Here is a 19,825-nt window from a genome sequence, read left to right as displayed (position 1 = left end):
TGGTTTCAGCCACTGCATGTAAAGTGTTTAACATACTGTCTTTGTGTAAAATTCCACATTGATTATGTTAAAATTGCAATTTTGTGGGTTTTTTTGAGGGAAGGGGCTCCCTATTTACCAAAAAACAAGCTACTAAGGTCTTCCATCCACAGTGATAATATTGCAGGAATCCTTCTGAAGAAAGTCACTCCACACATCTGTCGCATTATTAAAGATGCAAGAGGGTTCTGGTTCCTGGTCCAGTGGGTCATACCACTCACATGGCTGAATGAATGGCTGCCTTGAATGATGCCTGGAATGACCTCTGCTAGACTAACCAGCTCTGCCTCCCCTAGGGTAACTTTTATCAGTTCTAAGCAAGAGGATTCCCTAGAAATAGGATCCCTGACGGTCTACTGATGGAGCTCACAAACTTGCTGCAGAAGTCTGATTCCAACCGGCTTTTCTACACTGGCTTACTATAAAACTAACAACTTACTAAGTTAGTGATTACCATAGGAGGCCTGGATAATAACAGGAAATACCCAAAGAATAAATCATAGCTATGTAAATAACTACACTAACTTAAAATACAGTCTTAAGGTTCAAAACAACATGAATTTTAGGATCACGTGACATATTAAATTTTTCCCTAAAACTAGAATAATCTTTCTACACTCTTATTAATCATGCTTTAAAACTTTTAACTAATAAAATGAGACCTGCCACATTGTTCTAAAATCCTAACATTATCTCGACATTATTCACATTAATTTCTTTTTTTAAAGATTTTATTTTTTTCCTTTTTTTCCCCAAAGCCCCCCGGTACATAGTTGTATATTCTTCGTTGTGGGTCCCTCTAGTTGTCGCATGCAGGACGCCGCCTCAGCGTGGTCTGACGAGCAGTGCCATGTCCACACCCAGGATTCGAACCAACGAAACACTGGGCCGCCTGCAGCGGAGTGCGCGAACTTAACCACTCGGCCACGGGGCCAGCCCCTCACATTAATTTTTAAAAGAGGTTCCTTTTCATATGTTTTATTTATTATTTCAATGTTTTTGCTGAACAGGGAGCTTGATCCAGATCACAACATGCCTTCTGTGAAGAATGAGAAATTTAAACCCTGGCCCAATATTTTTATGGTGATGGATGGCAACTAAACTTTTAGTGGTGAACACTATGGAGTCTATACAGAAGTTCAAATATAATGATGTACACCTGAAATTTACATAATGTTATAAATCAATGTTACCTCAATAAAAAACAAAAAACCCTACCCAACTTTTTAATTGCAAAAATTTTTAAACTATGGCTGGATTTTATTTCTATTACATGTACTATGCTGTTCATTTCCATCTGCTTCCATTATCTTTAACACCATCAAATAAAAAACTAGATTTTCTTCACATCACTACCTAAATCAGTCAAGTGAGTTCCACTGACTTCCAATAGCGCTGTCTTTCTGAAATTATTTCGAAAACAAAGAATAAATTGTTGACTGACGTTACCATCCCCCAATAACTATAGATTTTGCCATAAACCACCTTAATTTTTTTAAGCAATTAACTACAATACTATTAATATGTTGGCAAAACAGGCTCCCTACTCACCTGGACAAAGGCAACTGTAACGACGATAAGTATTGCCTACACAAAACAAAGAAACAACCTTTAAATCAGACATGGTAACTTCAGAAATAACTGTTAATCGTGTTTTATTTTTCTGACTCTATCTGCAGTCCCAAGATACCAGGCACTAAGCATTGAGATGAGCTGGGGTAAAAATCACAACTTTGCCTTGAGGCCTGTTGGGGAAGAAAGCTACAGCTGACAGTGGCTTGCCTCCCCTGGGACAGCTTCTCAACCTTTATCTCAGGATCCCTTTATGTACTTACAACCTGAAGACCAGCTTTTGTTTATGTGGGTTCTATCTACCAATTTTATCACATTAAATCCTTTTTCAATTACTCAGTTTTAATTTCTACTTTACTAATTCATCTAAAACAATAATAAACCCTTACATGTTAACAAATACAACATTTTTTATGAAAAACATATCCCCCCAAAAAAAACTGTGAGCAAAGTGGTAGTGTTTTCAATTTTTCTATCTTTAATGTCTGCCTTCAGAGAAAGCTGGATTCGCATATCTGTTTCTGCATTCAATCCATTGCAATATGTTGATTATGGCGAAGTATATGAAGAAAATCCAGCCTCATACAGATATTGCTGGAAAAGGGAAGAGTACTTTAAAAGCTTTTTCAGATGATTGTGGATCTTCTTTTTAGCTGTTACATCCAAATTAGACAAGTGTTAGTTACTTAAAAGCAATTTGCAAGGTAGACTCTAAAATTCTATCAATGAACTTCTCATAATCTGTTATACTAAAATCCACTGAACTATCTTGCACTTTGAATAGATCTTATAATCACTAAAAATTTTGTAACATAACACTGACCATTTAGAAAATATTGATTCACTTGGTTATTCAAATCTTTCAAATGTTGATACATTTCCTAATAGAAAAAATCACTTTCATTAAAATCACTACTGATCTCATTAGAATAAAGTCTTAAATACTGGTAAAATATCCAGCACATAGTAATGCATAAAAATTGTGCAAAATTATAATTATCACATGAAAGCTTGAATTTTATCTTTGGCAACAAAATCTGTCAGTTGCTTTTCTTGGAGTGATAGGCTCATTTCACACACTTTCAAAAAAGAAGTATGCCAGTTATCTAAGTCTTAACTGCAGTTCGTCAGTCGCTCTTTCAAGTAAAAGGCTGGTTCAGCTCACCACAACTGCCTTTCCTTGAAACAACCATCATACTTCAATATACAAAAGTCCTTTATGCATACTTCCTATTTCATTACGCAGAATATTAAAAAGATATGCACTCAAGGGTCAAAACTCGATAAAATTAATTTTCACTGTTTTATCAAAAATATTCCTAAGTGAAATCATGAAAGAAAACAATGATTACTAGTACAGTTTGTGCCTTTATTTTGATTTGAGCCAAGGCTCTAACAGTTTTACCCGCCACTGCTTTTGTGCCATTTATGCAAATGTCTATAGCAAAAAGACAAATAATATTCCAGTATTAAGAAAACAGTTTTGACCTCGTAGCTCCCTGAAAGGGTCTCAGAGACTCCTGGGAGTCTGAAGCAAGAGTTCGAGAACTGCAGCTCTACATTCATATCTACTGTGTTCTTACACAGAACACACTTGCTTTAATCAATGCTTGTACTTGCTATAAATTTTTATTCTACAGTGAAAGAGGGGGCAAGAAAAAAAAGGAGGAAACTTTCAATGAAAGCTAGAATAACCTAGCTGGAAAAAATCAAAATCTCACACAGTAAGTACAGTGTGCTCTGTTAAATAGTATCTTTAAGTTCACAAATGTCAGGCTTTAGTTCACAATTAGCCAAAGCATATTCTCAACTGAAAGCAAAATAAATTGGAAATTTATTATAAAATATTTCACATCTGAGAAATTACCAGATTGTTAAGCAATTCTCAAGCATGCCAATCACAGAAACTTGAACATTATTTGAGATTATTGCAACTAAAGCAGAATTTGGACAGCAAAAAAACCTGAACAAACATTAAGACATTTTTCAATTCATTTCTCAATTCATTTTTCAAAATAAAAGCCAATCCTAATTTATATGATTAACCAACAATTTAAAAATATTTCTATTTTGTTTTCTTACCACAGTGATACTGACGGCATCATCAAACTGATGCATTAACACACTGATGACTGCAGAAGCCAGAAGCAGCATAATAAGGGGATTTTTAAACTGAAAGTGAAAACAAACAACAATTTAACAGTTTTGTATGAATGACAGTTGTGCTCCATTGCAGCAAAAGCTAAAAAAAATAAACTATTGGGGCATGATTAGAAAATTACAAGTGTCTACATTTGGTTTATCTTATGTATCTTTTCAATTAACAAAAATAAGTATTTACACTTAACTGCATTTAAAAGTCACCACTTCATAAGAGTTCCTTTCCAGAAAAAAATATCAATACTTAAAACTAAGAATTTACAAATTCCTTATAGTGCACATATATTTTTAGTATATTAGTTTCATAAATATAGCTGTTTTGAATTTCTATTGAGGCTAGAATAAGTGGAAAATGATTTTTAAGCTAGAGATTTAGGTTAAAAACTGGGCAGAAAACCTAGAGTATGAGATTCAAACATTCCTCAACATTTCTATACTAAGTAAATTAGTGTAGATTACAATTCTGGGGTTCACCCACACAGCAGAAACAACCCCCCAGGACAGCTAAGAGCAGGCAGTAAGATCCTCTCCACAGAAGAAGCTGAAGATTTTCCCAAGGCTGGTTTTCCTGATATCTATCTAGCAGAGGCAACAGTATCCAAAGAAACTAGACCACAGCATCAACCCCATCAGGCAACACTTAAATGACCAAGTATCAGAGGCACCCCAAGTTCTTTCAGTTGGACACCCTATTCCTTAAACATCAGAGCTCTCTTGCCAGAATCTCTTCCTCTGATGAAGTGATGCCAATCACTGTCCAAGTTGAAAGTAACTAGGCTACAAAGAATCCATGCCAGTAGAGAGCCCCAGCCCCTGGGTACCAGAGCTCTGAGGTTAGATGCCACCACCTCCCACTCCCTTTAAGGCTCCACTCTCTGGCACAGTGATTCCAACCCTGCTTCATATAGGAATCACGTGAAGAACTTTCACTTCTAACAATGCCCAGGTTCACATGAGACCAATTAAATCAGAGTCTCTGGGCATAGGGCGCAGGCTTTGGCACTTTTAAAACACCCTACAAGTGACTCTAGTGCAGAGAGGATTGAAAAATCATTGCTCTAGCAAAATAAAACTACAGCTGCAACGTGGTTCAGGGCTGACAAACCACACACTTGACTGAGTCAGAGTACTTGGGTTTGAATTCAGCTCCTGCCACTTGAGTGGCCTTAATATTTTTAATTCCTGGGGGTTCTTCACCTAGTAAAATAGTACCTTATGCCACAGACTGTGGTGAGGATTAATTAAGAATGTATATTAAAACACTGTGTAAACCATAAAACCCTCTTCAAAAGATATTAGCTGTTATCATCACCCTTTGAGGGCAAGGCCCATGGTCTTTTTTATTTTCCCCTAAAAAAGCTGTGCCATGGTACTAAGATGGCAGGCTCCAGACAAATGTTTACCTAACAACAAATTCGGTGTACTCCATGGAGGAGGAAAGAGTTGCCCAGTGCTTTATGATTAACAATTGATATTTACTGTTGCTTGTTGCTTGTGCTTAACTACATTACAGGCACTGCTTCATTTCATTCTCACAGCAATCCCACGATGCACGTACTCTGGCTTTGAAACAGGATCAAGAAAGTAAAATATGAAATCATACTGCCTAGTGATAAGTCAAATCATTTAGTTTATAAATCCAGAGTAAACTTCCCAAAGTTTTAGGTAATGTGGAAACGTGATAAATGTAAGAATACAAATACACATATAAAAAATATTCTAGGGCTGGCCCGGTGGCCTAGTGGTTAAGTTGGCACACTCTGCTTCAGTGGCCCGGGATTCACAGGTTCGGATCCCAGGCACAGACCTACGCACTGCTCATCAAGCCACACTGTGGCAGCATCCCACATACCAAACAGAAAGGAAGATAGGCACAGATGTTAGCTCAGGGACAATTTTCCTCAGCAAAAAGAGGACTATTGGCAATGGATGTTAGCTTAGGGCCAATCTTCTTCACTAAAGGTTGGGTTCACATGCTCCGCTTCAGTGGCCCAGGGTTCACGGGTTCAGATTCTGGGCACGGAACTACACACTGCTCATCAAGCCATGCTGTGGCTGCATCCCACATATAAAATAGAGGAAGACTGGCACAGATGTTAGCTCAGGAACAATCTTCCTCAAGCAAAAGGAGGAAGATTGGCAAGAGATGCTAGCTCAGGGCCAATCTTCCTCAAACACACACAAAAAAGCAAAAATCTATCATCTATCAATAGCTTACTATCTCCTAAGATTATTATCCCTATTTTATAAATAAGGCTCAGAGGATAATAAAGATCATACAGCTAGTAAGAACAAAGGTGGAATTTGTAACCAGGCAGTCTGGATTCAAATTACCTAACTTACTTTTCCTAATTTTCTAAGCTGACCATATTACTTTAAAAAATACTAGCATTCCTATGACAAAAAAGTATTAAGTTAGACATCTGAAAAGGAAACTGTTCATCCTTTCATCCACATGGAGGAGGAGTATCACCTCCATGTGGTATGTCCATTAGCCTTTAATATCTGCAAACTAAAAACTATAGAAATTCCAACCTAACAGTAAACCCTAGCAAATGGAAAAATTTAGGTAAAAAAAATTCAAAAAAATTATTTTTTCTTCCATAAATAACTTCATAAAAGTGAACTACACTAACAAAAATACACGTAAATTATACAACAGAGGAGAAAAAAACAATAATCCCACCTGAGAAATATACTTCTTCCACAGCGGCTCATCTTCACTGATATCAAACTCATTCCAGCCATGGAAGGCTCGCCTATGACTTACTTCACATTTGTTCAGACCATTCTGAAGATCAGCCTATTAGATTTACATATAAAAGTTACTGAAAATGTTAGCAGAGAACAAAAGAAAAACACAAAAGCGTAATACTGTATGATCACATTTACTGAAACTTCTACAACAGTCAAAACCTATCTATGGTGACAGAAAATTTATCAGTGGTTGACTGGAGCCAGACGCGATCCACAGGAGGGATTAACTGCACAGGGACATGGGGGAGCTTGCTCGAGTGAGGAAGATGTTCTATCTTAATGGTGATGGTAGTCACCTCTGTTAAAATGCAAACCGTACACTTACTATGGGTACTTGTGTTTTATGATATTATACATCAAAAAATTGTTTTTTAATGGAAGAAACAAGGTAGAGTTTAATAAACAAACAATTTATGGTTTTCTCTGGGGAAAGAGAAATAACACAAACCAGCCACACGATTTACAGAAAGCAACATATCAGTACATTTTAATTAGTTTTCTTTGTTTTCATTGTTGTTTTGCTGTTTTCTAAAATTACTTTCTCCAAAAAGAACACTCAATGGGTCATAACCACCTTCCTTGTTCTCTGAGCCTATCAAAACCCAGAGGTTGGTATTACCTTTTGCTCTTGGACTGTATCATTATTTCAGGTAGAAAATTTGTGGTTTCTAAATTATTCAAAATAATGAAGTTAAGATGAACTGGTTCTTGGGACATTTTATATATTTTTTTTTTTTTAAAGATTTTATTTTTTCCTTTTTCTCCCCAAAGCCCCCCGGTACATAGTTGTGTATTCTTCGTTGTGGGTTCCTCTAGTTGTGGCATGTGGGACGCTGCCTCAGCGTGGTCTGACGAGCAGTGCCATGTCCGCGCCCAGGATTCAAACCAACGAAACACTGGGCCGCCTGCAGCGGAGCGCGCGAACTTAACCACTCGGCCACGGGGCCAGCCCCGGGACATTTTATATTTTATGAACCCCACCTACATTCTTCAGTCACTGTCTCATGATTTATTATTATGACTATTATTAAAGAATGAAGTTACCTGCATCCCTAAAATAATTGGTTTCTCTGGCCAAAAGCTTTAATAATAGAGTTCAATATTGGAGTCTTACAACACTTAAAGATATTTAAAATAAGTGGTTTTAAAACAGAGTATAAATACAACAACCAAAAACACCTCAAAAAAAGGATAGCCAATGTTTTTAATGCCATCATCAAAATGAATCCTGTAGAAGAAAATAAGGAATATTCTCTTCTTGTTTCATTAGATTGTGTTTTTTAAAACTAGGAAGAGATTAAATTATATAAGCAAAGTTTATTTTCAGTTCTAAACGTGTACTTAGCTTTTACTTTACTTCAGAAAACATAAAAAGATAAATTCCTAACTCTATTTACATTAATAATTAAATTGATTATTTTCCCAATGCAACTAATCCTTACACAGCACTAACAGTGCCTGGCAATGCTAATGAGCTAGAGCTGCACTGTCCAATCACGTAACCACCAGCCACATGTAGCTATTTAAATTTCAATGAAAGTTAAATAAAATTAAATAAAATTAAATTCAGTTCCTCCCCTAAACTATCCACATTTCAAGTACTCAATAGTCATATTTAAATAGTGGCTACTATATTGGACAGCAGAACAGAGTATTTCTGTCATCCAGAAAATGCTATTATTGCACAGCAGTTATCTAAAGAGTCGTTATAACTAACTGATTTTACTATCTATTCCCTCCCTCCCCTGCCAAGCACTTACTTGGAGAATGCCTGCAACTTCGCTGACTGGTAATTCACTTGCTTTTTTTGATGTCAATACAGGAATCATTGTCTCATTTTCACCATTAGGAATTTTTTGAAAACGTGCAACCTAGGAAATAAAACCAAAGGAAAAATATTTGAATATACTGAACAATTCTTATGCAGTCTAGAGTAAACGAAAACCCAAATGTTTACAGCAACTTTTTTTCCATAGTTAAAACACAAATATTTTCAGACTAATAATGAGTATCTAGTCCTAATAAGATAATTTTATACTAACCATGTGCTATTTTTCCAGAAAGCACATTTCAAAATTTAAGCCACCAGTGCCAGCTAGAACACAAAATAATTTTCACATTAAATTAAAAAGATGCTATTTCTACACCAATGTAACAAGTAAAAAGTAAAACAGATGTCCTGTCTAGCAGATCCTGATGATTACATGTAGTCATAATCCTCTAAACTCATTATGTTTAACAGGAAGGACAGGGAACAGCTAAGCTTTCTCCATTTTAACTACTCCTGTCAGTCAGCTCATTTCTTAACTATCCAGAAAGGACACCTGGCTACTCTTCCGAAGCACGATGACAGCCAAGTCAGGCTCAAAGACCTATCCCCAAAATAGGGGAAAAACGAAAAGCAAGAGACCAGACAAGCAGAGGATGCACAGGTTAGTGAACGGGCTGTGAACAAGCAGAGTAAAGTCACCGAGATGGTGGCAACCATGGTATCTACTTGATGCAGCTTCATAAGCAAGTATCTATAGAAAAATGTTTAACACACTTCTAGAAATAAATCCACAACCCAGACTTGTCTTGGGTCCTAAGCTGAGATTCTTTACAGACAAAAGGTTTTGAGTAAGTAGGAGAAGGGGAGACAAAAGCTCCCCACTGAAACTTTAGGGAAGAAAATACTTCAGTTGCCACACATCCACCGATTAAAATAATACTAAAACCGAAGTGATCATCTTACTGCCAAAATACAAGTCTTTAAGCTTTTAGGGAAAATGTTTTCAACCTTGGATAATGAACATTTTTAGGATAAAACATTTCCCTAAAAATTTTTTTAAGGCAACACTTCAAGACAACAAATGAGATCAAAGAATAATTTAAGTTTCTATTATTATTATTAAAGTGCCATTATAGAGGCCTGTATCCATAAAAAAAAATTTTTGCACTTACTGCAAAAAATGGTAAATAGCTGTGGAAAAAAAGTATTTCCACAGTGTGACCAAGTTCTGGAACAATCAAATACATGTTTTCTAATCTCATTTATTAAAAAGGCATTGTTGAATGTTTAAGTACCTTAAGAGCGAAGTATTTTTCTATTCGGAATGAGAAGATTTTAGTGAATAAAAATTCCAAGCAAATTAGAGACAGATTAACTTTCTTTCATGCAAAACAAAGTCGTGAAATTATTTTACAGCATAATATTTTTACATAACTAAGAAATTTAAAGCCTTAGAAAAAGAACTGGAAATTTCATAAAAGTTGTACACGTTTTAGAGCCACTGAATGCCCTCATTTCAAACCTATGAAACGAAGTAGTACAGAGGAAAGATTTTATTGAACCATGGAGAAAATTCCTCCCAAAATGACCTGACTCTTAAAGCAATGAGAACTAAACTAATTTGACATGGTTATTTTATCTCGTGAGATAATAAAGCAAAATTAAGGAGGATCAAATATGTTTACATTGCGTGCAATGACAACGAGATTAAGAAAATCTTTTATTTCTAATATTCCTGTACTTCAGTTTCTTCATACATAAAATGGGGATATACAGCGCCTGAAGTTGTAGAATGATTACATTCACTAATATGGCATTTGACCCACCAGTCATAAGTGTTCAAATAGCTATTTCTCTCCCAAAATTATTTAATATTTATATGTACATATTCAGTGGTACAATGAGCTCAAAACAGAGCTAAATTACTAATCAAGGTTAGTAAAGCTACATTTGCAATAACTTTTCTATTAAAACATATTTTTCTATCATTAATAAATTGGAAATTGTAATCTCTAATACCCAATATGCAATACAAGAGCCTTACTCATAAAAGCTTTCTAAAGTAATTCCTTGGTAGTTGGTACATGGATAGGGTCTAATGTTGGAACAAACTTTACATAAAGTCCCTGAGAAACATTCCACGGGCCCAAAAGAGCTGAAAAATCTCAACAGAAGGAAGTGAGATTATTTCATTTAATAAAGGATAAGACACTGAAGGGGCTTGATAATAGCTCTCTAAATATATGAAGGGGAGCCGTGTGAAAGAGGGCAACACCAAATCAAAGGAGGTGTTTACAGTGGACCAACTTACGGAGTTAGAATGAAGAGGGCTGGATGTGTTCTGGCAGAGGCCAGATGGCCATCTGATAAGGACTGATTTCACTGAAGGGATTTGTACAATAGAGGGAGGCTACAGCTCAATAAATTCTTGGTCAAAGGCAGCGAGGGGTGTCAACTCATTTATGCTAAACAGATCCTACGTTAACTTAAAATTATGGAATTATTGAATTTTAATCCTGTTTTCTTTTTAATGTTATAGAGGTTTAGCAGCTCAAATGGGTCATTAATTATATGGCTCATAAGAGTATTTCAATTTGTTCATTCATTTACTCTTTCGACACACACTGCATTTATTGAGAACCTGACTCTGTGCTAGGCCCTTAGGATTTAACAATGAGCAAAAACAGCCTGGAGTGAGGAGTGGAGAGAGACATTATCAAAGAATTGCGCAAATAAACGGAAAACTGCAAACGATAACTACTATGAAGGAGAAGTCCACGGGCTGAGAGCTCATAATCAGAGGTTATAACCAGGACAGGAAAGTTTTGATGAGGAAGTAATGTTTGTAGAAGTGAAAGACAAGAAGCTAGCCTAAGGGAAGGGATGGAAGAACAGAGGGAACGGAATGTGCAAAGTCCCCAAGGAAGGTGGGGAGCATGGCAAGAATGAAGTATTCAAAGGCCTGCATTTACTCCCTTACTCATTTAGTCCTTCGACACATAATCAATGCCAGACACTGTTCTTGGTACTGGGGACACAAAGCAACCAAACAGGTAAGAACTCTAGCCTCATGGAGCCACATATCAATAAGGAGGAAAAGATTACAAATAATGTGTTATACAATAAACGGTCTAGAAAACAATTAAGAAAAAAAGGATAAGTAGGGGAGGAGTTGATCATTTTATATAGGGGGGACAGGGAGGACCCCTCCAGTAAGGTGACATTTGGTAACATAAGGTAACACAGAGACCTGAAAGAAGCAAAGGAACTAGCTATTAGACATCTAGGTAGAAACGTTCAGGAGCTAGGTGGGTATTCACAAAGGAGAGGTCCAGGTTGGTGATACAACAGTAAGTAGTCATGTGCATATAAATGGTATTAAGTCTGAGAATAAACATGTACACCAGCACAGAAGAAAGGAACGAGGTCTGTGGGCTGACCGTAGGGCATTCTCCCAACATACAGTGATCAGAGATGAGCAGTAACCAAGAGAAGAGACCAAGAAGGAGCAACCAGTAAGGTAAAAGGAGAACCAAAAGAGAAGCCAAGTGAAACAAGGAGGGTGTAAGTGGCTGGGCCAAATGCTACTGAAAAGTTAAGATGAGGACTGAGATCTGACAACTGGACTTGGTAACATGGAGATAAACGAAGAAAGCAGTTTCAATGGAGCAGTGGAGAACAAAAATCAGACAGGAGTGGGTTCAGAGAAAACAGCAGAAGAGAAGTTAGAGACAAAGTATAGATAATTCTTTCCAGTTCTGCTGCAAAGAGGAACAGAAAAATGGGATTATAGCCAGAATGGAATGTAGGGTCAAGAGTTGGCAGTATTTTTTTTTTAAGAAGAAATAAATAATACCATATTTGTATGTCCATTAGAATGATCTGCAGACAAAAAATTGATAATGCAGAAAAGAGATGGGACAACTGATAAAGTAACATTCTTGATTAAATGAGAGGGGATGGCATCTGGAGAATGTGTAGAAGGGTGGGCCTTGGATAAGTGAATAGACAGTTCATCCATAGTTACAGGAAGGAAGGCAGAGTAACACAGATTAGAGGCAGGCACACTGGTAGCTCTGGTGGAGGAAGCATATGGAAGTATTCTTCTGAGAAGTATCTGGACTGAAGAAATCAAGACAAGATACAAAGCAAAAACAGACTAAAGATTAGGAGGTAGGGAACCTACATGGAATTTCTGTCTTGATTCTAAGAGCAAAAGGAAGACCTTCAACTGTGGTCTAAAAGAAAACGAAAGGCACAAGTTGGAAAATAAAAAAATTGGAGGGCAAGAGTGGTGAGACTATACCAGCTTGGACTATTACATAAGTCTAAACAAGTGATAACTATAACTTAGACAAGGGTGATGGAATGCAGGAATAGTAAAAGTAGAGGTAAAAATGATACGCCCTGATGATGAACTAGACACATATATCAAAAATCACACTAGATGTCTACCTTGTCTTATATGCTAAATAGTAATGCTATTCACCATGGTAAACAATACTGAAAGACTCTTTTCTACAAATGGTACTGGGACAACTAGACAGCCACACAAAAAAGAATAAAGCTGGATCCCCTCCCTCACACCATATACAAAAATAAACTCAAAATGGATCGAAGATCTAAATATAAGAGCTTAAACTACAAACTTAAAAGAAAACATAGCTTAAATCTTCTTCATCATGGTTTCCTAGGACACGACATCAAAAGTACAAGAAACAAAAGGAAAAAAAGTTGATCAACAAAATTAAAAACTTTTGTGCTCTAAACAACACGATAAAGAAAGTAAAAAAGACAACCCACAGAATGGGAAAGAATATTTGCAAGTCATTTATCTGATAAGGGGCTTGTATCTACCATATATAAATTCTTACAATTCAACAATGAAGGACAGATAACCCAATTAAAAAACGAGTAAACGATCTGAATACATATTTCTACAAAGATATACAAATGACCAATAAACACGAGAAGATCCTCAACATCATTAGTCATGAGGAAAATATACACCAAAACCACAATGAGATACTACTTCATACCCACTAATGGCTAAAACTAACAAGACAGATAACGAGCATTAGAGAGAATGCAGAGAAATCAGAACTCTCATACACTACTGGTGGAACTGTTCAAAGGTGTAGCCACCACGGAACAGTTTGGCAGCTATTATATATTATTATTACGCTGTTATGCAAATATTTAATCTACTCTGGTTAAAAAGAGAATGTTTTCAGCTTAAAAACAATCTTAGAATGATTTAGTAATACTTTGAGAATTATACAATACAAGTAAGATCACATTAAGTTTAGTTGAAGGTAACCATCTTAACCATCTGAAGATAAACCATCTTAAGAGATGTAATGTCTTTCACATGTTGTTATAGGAGTCCACTGTCTATGGTCCCGTGTTTTAAACACTGGGTATTATTTACTTATTTCCTATATGGCCTTAAAAATACCCTTAATTTCCTCAATAGTTCCTTTACATTTGTGTCAAATAACAGCATTTATTATATCCACACCTTGGATTATTTAACTCATGCAATCAATAAGCATTTACTAAATAACAGACCACACACACAACCACACAGTCCATAGTCTATACCCTGTGGAGACAAATAATTCAGCTTGGAGAGGCAAGTCACACCAAAACACACACAGAGAGCTGTCATAAGGCAGTCAAATTACTGCAACGGCAAGTCAGTCTTGAAAATTCAGAGGAGGGAAAGACTGTTAGAGCCCTCAGTATTCTGGGAAAACTTCCTTAAGCTAAGCCATGAAGGATGTGTGGCAGAGAACGGCTAAGACATGCCAAGGAAGTGTTCTAAACAAGAGATGAACATTAGTAAAAGCCACAGCAATGGAAACCTAATTTGTATGTGACTAGGCCGATCTAGCTAGAATGAAATAACTGTTTTATTATGCACCTCTACCTCTATGAAATGACCCAGATTCACCTAGACAAGAAAAGCAAAGGGTTTTTAATTGGATGCATTTAAAAGCTGCAGAAACTTTCAGATCTTTAGGATGTATATAAATAATTCAGTCAAATACAGGTCCTATATGCATCAGGCCCCATCACAGACCAAGTGAACCCAAATTTGCATTTTATCAAGATTGCCAGCTAATTCACTCATTATTTTTTCTGTTTTTTTGTTTTGTTTTTGTTTTTTTGTTGTGTTGGTTTTTTTTTTTTTTTGGTGAAGAAGATTGGCCCTAAGCTAACACCTGTTGCCAATTTTCCTCCTTTAGCGTAAGGAAGATTGTCCCTGAGCTAATATCTGCATCAGTTCTCCTCCATTGTTTGTACACGGGACACTGCCACAGCATGGCCTGATGAGCAGTGTGGAGGTCCACACCCAGGATCCGAACACACGTATCCTGGGCCACCGAAGTAGAGCACAGAAACCCAACAACTACATCACTGGGCCAGCCCCTCACTCATATTTTTGAGTCTAAGCACTGTTATACATCAGTTTCCAATTCTTATACAAATTATGATTACACGGGGGTTGCTATGGACTGAACTGTGTCTCCCTCAAAATTCACATATTGAAGTCCTAACATCCAGTGTAATGGTATTTAAACATAGGGCCTTTGGGAGGTAATTCAGGTCATGATGGTGGAGACCTCATAACGGGATCAGTGCCCTTATAAGAGATACCAGAAAGATCTTGCATGTACTCTTGTTCGAGCACACTCCTCTCTCTCTCTTCACCAAGTGAGGACACAGCAAAAAAGACAGCTATCTACAAGCCAAGAAGAGGGCCCTCACCAGGAACTGAACTGGCCAGCACCTTAATCCTGGACTCCTCAGTTTCTAGAACTGTGAGAAATAAATATCTCTTGTTTAAGCTCCCCAGTCTATGATATTCTGTTACAGCAGCCACAGCAGACTAAGACAAGTGTGTTCTTTTTTTGTTTTAATTCAAGCATCTAGGAACCATCCCTAGAGAGTGTGAATCATTAGGTGTGGGGTGGAGCCAAACTTTTTTTTTCTTTTTTGCTTTTTTTTTTGCTGAGGAAGATTCACCCTGAACTAACATCCACTGCCAATCCTCCCCTTTTTTTGCTCGAGGAAGATTAGCCCTGTATCAATGCCAGTCTTTCACTATTTTGTATGTGGGCTGCTGCCACAGATGGCTCACAAGTGGTGTAGGTCCATGCCCAGGATCCAAATCGGCAAACCTGGGCCACCAAAGCAGAGTGTGCTGAACTTAACCACTATGCCATGGGGCTGGCCCCCAAAACATTTATTTTTAAAAACTGCCAAGAGTGGGTCTAACGTGCAACCAAAGTTAATCATCACTGGCCTAGAGGATGGGGCTGAAAGGTATGGTTAGATCAAATGCAAACACTAGCGTATTTTACTTTTAAAAGGTAAATACGTTCTAAAATGAGCTACCACCATAGGTTTACAAACTATCCCTGGGGAAAAATTAGTTTTACAAATTCTGTCACTTCATTCAGCATATGGACACAAATCTAAATTTAAAAAGCAAGTCAGCAAAGGTAGCCCAAATTACCCAACAGAAGTCAAGCCATGGGGAAAAACTAAAAATATTTCATCTCTGCAAAGTTCAGGAATATTAAATAAGAGTTATTAAAAGTTTTCAGGTTAACTCTTGACAATAAAAGTCTTCCAAGTTTCACTTGCAAGCAATCAGAAAGACATCTAATGCCCAAGAAAATCAAATGTGCTAGGTATTAAACTTGAAAGAATCAGGCATCTCTCCACAGCTGTTGAACAGCTATAGCACAGGAAAGCAGGGTTATCCTAGGAACTCTAAGGGTCAAACCATACAATGCCATTATATAAAGGTTAAGAAGGCATATATAGGCAGAAGAAAAACAACAGTGACACAGCAGTTCCAACAAGACAATACTGATGACAGCAGTTCTAAATCAAGAACTGCAGGTTCACAGTGATTTACAGAAATCAAGCGGACCTGCTCAATTTTAGCAACTACTTGTTGATTAAAGCCAAAAGTGAATGCCCCTAAATAATTCCACTTACATGGTTGTGATTACTGACACAGAGAAGCTTACAGACATAAAACACTCTCCACATGGCAGGTAGAATTGGCACTTTTGGTACCTATCTGCAAGCCATATGCACAGAAAGGATCATTAGAGGAAGCAGTGATTTTGGTCCCAAAGATGAGCAAATGACTCCAAGTTTCTTTAATTGATCTTCTGGTTGAGAACAAGGCAGCCAGCATTGTTCCATAATGCTGCATGAGTCCACTTCTAGCGACACTATACTATGCTCACCTGGGTGCGATAACAGTATAGTGCAGTACATATCAAACCAAACATCCCCTTCAGAGCTGGGAAGAGAGAAGAAGGTCCCAGGCCCTACTCCAACTTCAAATACAACAGCTTTGCTTTCATGTATTTTATGTTTTGGTTTCAACAACAACAACAAAAAGCTAGCACTTAAAGAGTTTTACAGCTTTAAAAGAGGGCGGCGCAGGGACTGAAACATTCTGGGGTAGCTCCCAGGAAGTGCATCTCTAGCAAGTTCTCAGGGGATGTTGATGCTGCCGGTCTAGGGACCACACTTTGAGAACCACTGCTCCAGTCAAGGTCAGACTTAACTAGATCCCAAATTACAATCCCAATTCTATGTCTTGCCATCTTCATGACCCAGAACAAGTTACTTAACTTCTCTGTCTTTTTCCTCAGTGGAAAATTGAAACACCCGTTTTGATTTCAACAAGAACTAAAAGAAACACCATTTATAAAGAGTGTGTGGCACCATGCCTAGTGTATGGTAGGTACTCAAATACTGGCTTCCTTTCCCTAACGTAACACTAATGGAGTAACATTTAGGCATTTGCCCCTCACTCCCTACTATAGATCTTCACAAGGGTATGACCTGGTTCTCGTCATCTTGGTACTCTCTGCAAAGTTCTTAACAAAAACCAGTATCAAAAGTACTATTAGAAAAAAAAATACCAAGATTTTCTGTCGTAATGAACAATTATGTAGCAACAGACTGGTGTCGTAATAGGGAGATACACCATACCTATGCCTTTTAAATGATCTTTCACTGAAAGTAGAAAAAAGAACTCCTGAAACTGAGCAAAAATATAAACCAACCAATTAAAAAATGGTCCAAGAACTAGATTAGACGTTTCTCCATTTGCATATCTACAAATGGACAATGAGCACATGAAAATATGTTCAAAATCATTAGGCATAAAGGAAATGCAAATCAAAACTAGTATAATGAGATACTACTTCACATATACTAGTGTGGCCAGAATTTTTTTTAAAAAATAAAAGTTAAAAAAAAGGGAAAATAGCAAGTGCTGGTGAAGATGTAGAGAAATTCAAACTCTTGTACAGGCATACCTCAGAGAGATTGCAGGTTCAGTTCTAGACCACTGCAATAAAGTGAGTATCACAATAAAGTGAGTTATGCAAATTTTTTGGCTTCCCAGGGCTTATAAAAGTTTTTACACTATACTGCAGTCCATTAAGGGTGTAATAGCATTATGTCTAAAAAACAATGTATATACCTTAATTAAAAAATACTTCATCACCAGGGGCCAGCCTGGTGGCACAGTGGTTAAGTTCACACATTCCACTTCAGCAGTCCGGGGTTCGCCGGTTCGGATCCCGGGTGTGGACCTATGCACTGCTTGTCAAGCCATGCTGTGGCAGGCGTCCCACATATAAAATAGAGGAAGATGGGCATGGATGTTAGGGCCAGACTTCCTCAGCAAAAAGAGGAGGATTGGCAGCAGATGTTAGCTCAGGGCTAATCTCCCTCAAAAAAAAAAAAAATTCATCATTAAAAAATGCTAAGCATCATCTGAGCCTTCAGTGAGTCGTAATCTTTTTGCTGTTGGAGGGTCTTACATCGATGTTGATGGCTGCTGACTGATCAGGATTGTGGTTGCTGAAGGTTGGGGTGGCTCTGGCAATTTCTTAAAATAAGACTACAATGAAGTGTGCCACATTGATTAAACGATTTCCCCACAGCATGTGATGCTGTTTGACAGCATTTTACCCACAGTAGAACTTCTTTCAAAATTGGAGGCAATCCTCTCAAACCCTGCTGCTGCTTTATCAACTGAGTTTATGTGATATTCTAAATCCTTTGACATCATTTCAACAATCTTCACATCATCTTCACCAGGAGTAGATTCTATCTCAAGAAACCACTTTCTCTGCTCATCCATGAGAAGCAACTCCCCATCCGTTAAAGTTTTATCATCAGATTGCAGCAGTTCAGTCATACCTTCAGGCTCAACTTGTAATTCTAGTTCTCTTGCTATTTCCACCACATCTGCAGTTACTTCCTCCACCGAAGTCTTGAACCCCTCAAAGTCATCCATGAGGGTTGGAATCAACTTCTCCCAAATTCCTGCTAATGCTGCTATTTTGACCTCTTCCCATGAATCAGAAATGTTCTTAATGGCATCTAGAATAGTAAGTCCTTTCCAGATTTTCAATTTATTTTGCCCAGATCCATCAGAGGAATCACTACCTACAGCAGCTATAGCATTACAAAATGTATTTCTTAAATTATAGGACTTGAAATTCAAAATTATTCTTGCAGAATGGATGCTGTGTTAGCAGGCATGAAAACAATATTAATCTCGTACATCTCCATCAGAGCTCTTAGGTAACCAGGTGCATTGTCAATGAGCAGTAATATTTTGAAAGGAATCTTTTTTTCCAAGCAGTAAGTCTCAACAGTGGGCTTAAAAGATTCAGCAATCCATGTGGGAAACAGATGTGCTGTCTTCCAGGCTTTGTTCTTCCATTTATGCAACACAGGCAGAGTAGATTTAGCATAATTCTTTTTTCTTTTTTTTTTTCCCCAAAGCCCTAGCACATAGCTGTATATCCTAGTTTTAGGTCATTCTAGTTCTTCTATGTGGTATGCTTCCACAGCATGGCTTGATGAGTGGTGTGTGGGGTCTGTGCCCAGGATCCAAACCAGAGAACTCCAGGCTGCCAAGGTGCAGCATGTGAACTTAACCATTCAGCCACAGGGCCAGTCCTCAATTTTAGCATAATACTTAAGGACCCTAAGATTTCTGGAATGGTAAATGAGCAATGGCTTCATCTTAAAATCACCAGCTGCATTAGTTCCTAACAAGAGCGTCAGTTTGTCTTTTGAAGCTCTGAAGCCAGGCACTGACTTCTCCTCTCTAGCTATGAAAGTCCTAGATGGCATCTTCTTCCTGAATAAGGATATTTCATCTACATTGACAATCTGTTGTTTAGTGTAGCTACCTTCATTAATGGTCTTAGCTAGATCTTCTAGAGAACTTGCTGCAGCTTCTACATCAGCACTTGCTGCTTTGCTTTGTACTTTTATGTTATGTTATGGCTTCTTTCCTTAAACATCATGAACCAGTCTCCGCTAGCTTCAAATTTTTCTTCTGTAGCTTCCTCACCACTCTCAGCTGTCACAGAACTGAAGAGAGTTAAGGATTTGCTCTGGATTAGGTTTTCACTTTAGAAAATATCGTGGCTGGTTTTATTTTCTATCCAGACCACTAAA

At 37.5% G+C, this 19,825-nt stretch overlaps 1 protein-coding gene across 10 annotated transcripts in view; it reads right to left on the bottom strand.

Annotated features, from left to right (window-relative positions):
- The window catches only part of ATP2C1 (ATPase secretory pathway Ca2+ transporting 1), a 146,900-nt gene that overhangs the window by 77,462 nt on the left and 49,613 nt on the right, over window positions 1-19,825 (bottom strand). For 9 of the 10 annotated variants that reach the window (XM_070493151.1, XM_044754759.2, XM_070493154.1 and 6 more), the window contains 4 exons: window positions 8,289-8,399; window positions 6,458-6,574; window positions 3,694-3,783; window positions 1,591-1,626 (listed from right to left, as the gene is read on the bottom strand). In XM_070493151.1, the coding sequence (XP_070349252.1) occupies window positions 1,591-1,626; window positions 3,694-3,783; window positions 6,458-6,574; window positions 8,289-8,399 (354 nt within the window). Of the gene's footprint in view, window positions 1-1,590; window positions 1,627-3,693; window positions 3,784-6,457; window positions 6,575-8,288; window positions 8,400-8,570; window positions 8,624-19,825 lie in introns of those variants that run through there. The other variant, XM_070493159.1, reaches the window with a different exon arrangement.

Source organism: Equus asinus, chromosome 21 (assembly GCF_041296235.1).
Source record: "Equus asinus isolate D_3611 breed Donkey chromosome 21, EquAss-T2T_v2, whole genome shotgun sequence".
Classification (NCBI taxonomy): domain Eukaryota; kingdom Metazoa; phylum Chordata; class Mammalia; order Perissodactyla; family Equidae; genus Equus; species Equus asinus.
Note: the sequence above shows the minus strand (reverse complement) of the source record. Positions and strands in the feature narration are given on the sequence as shown.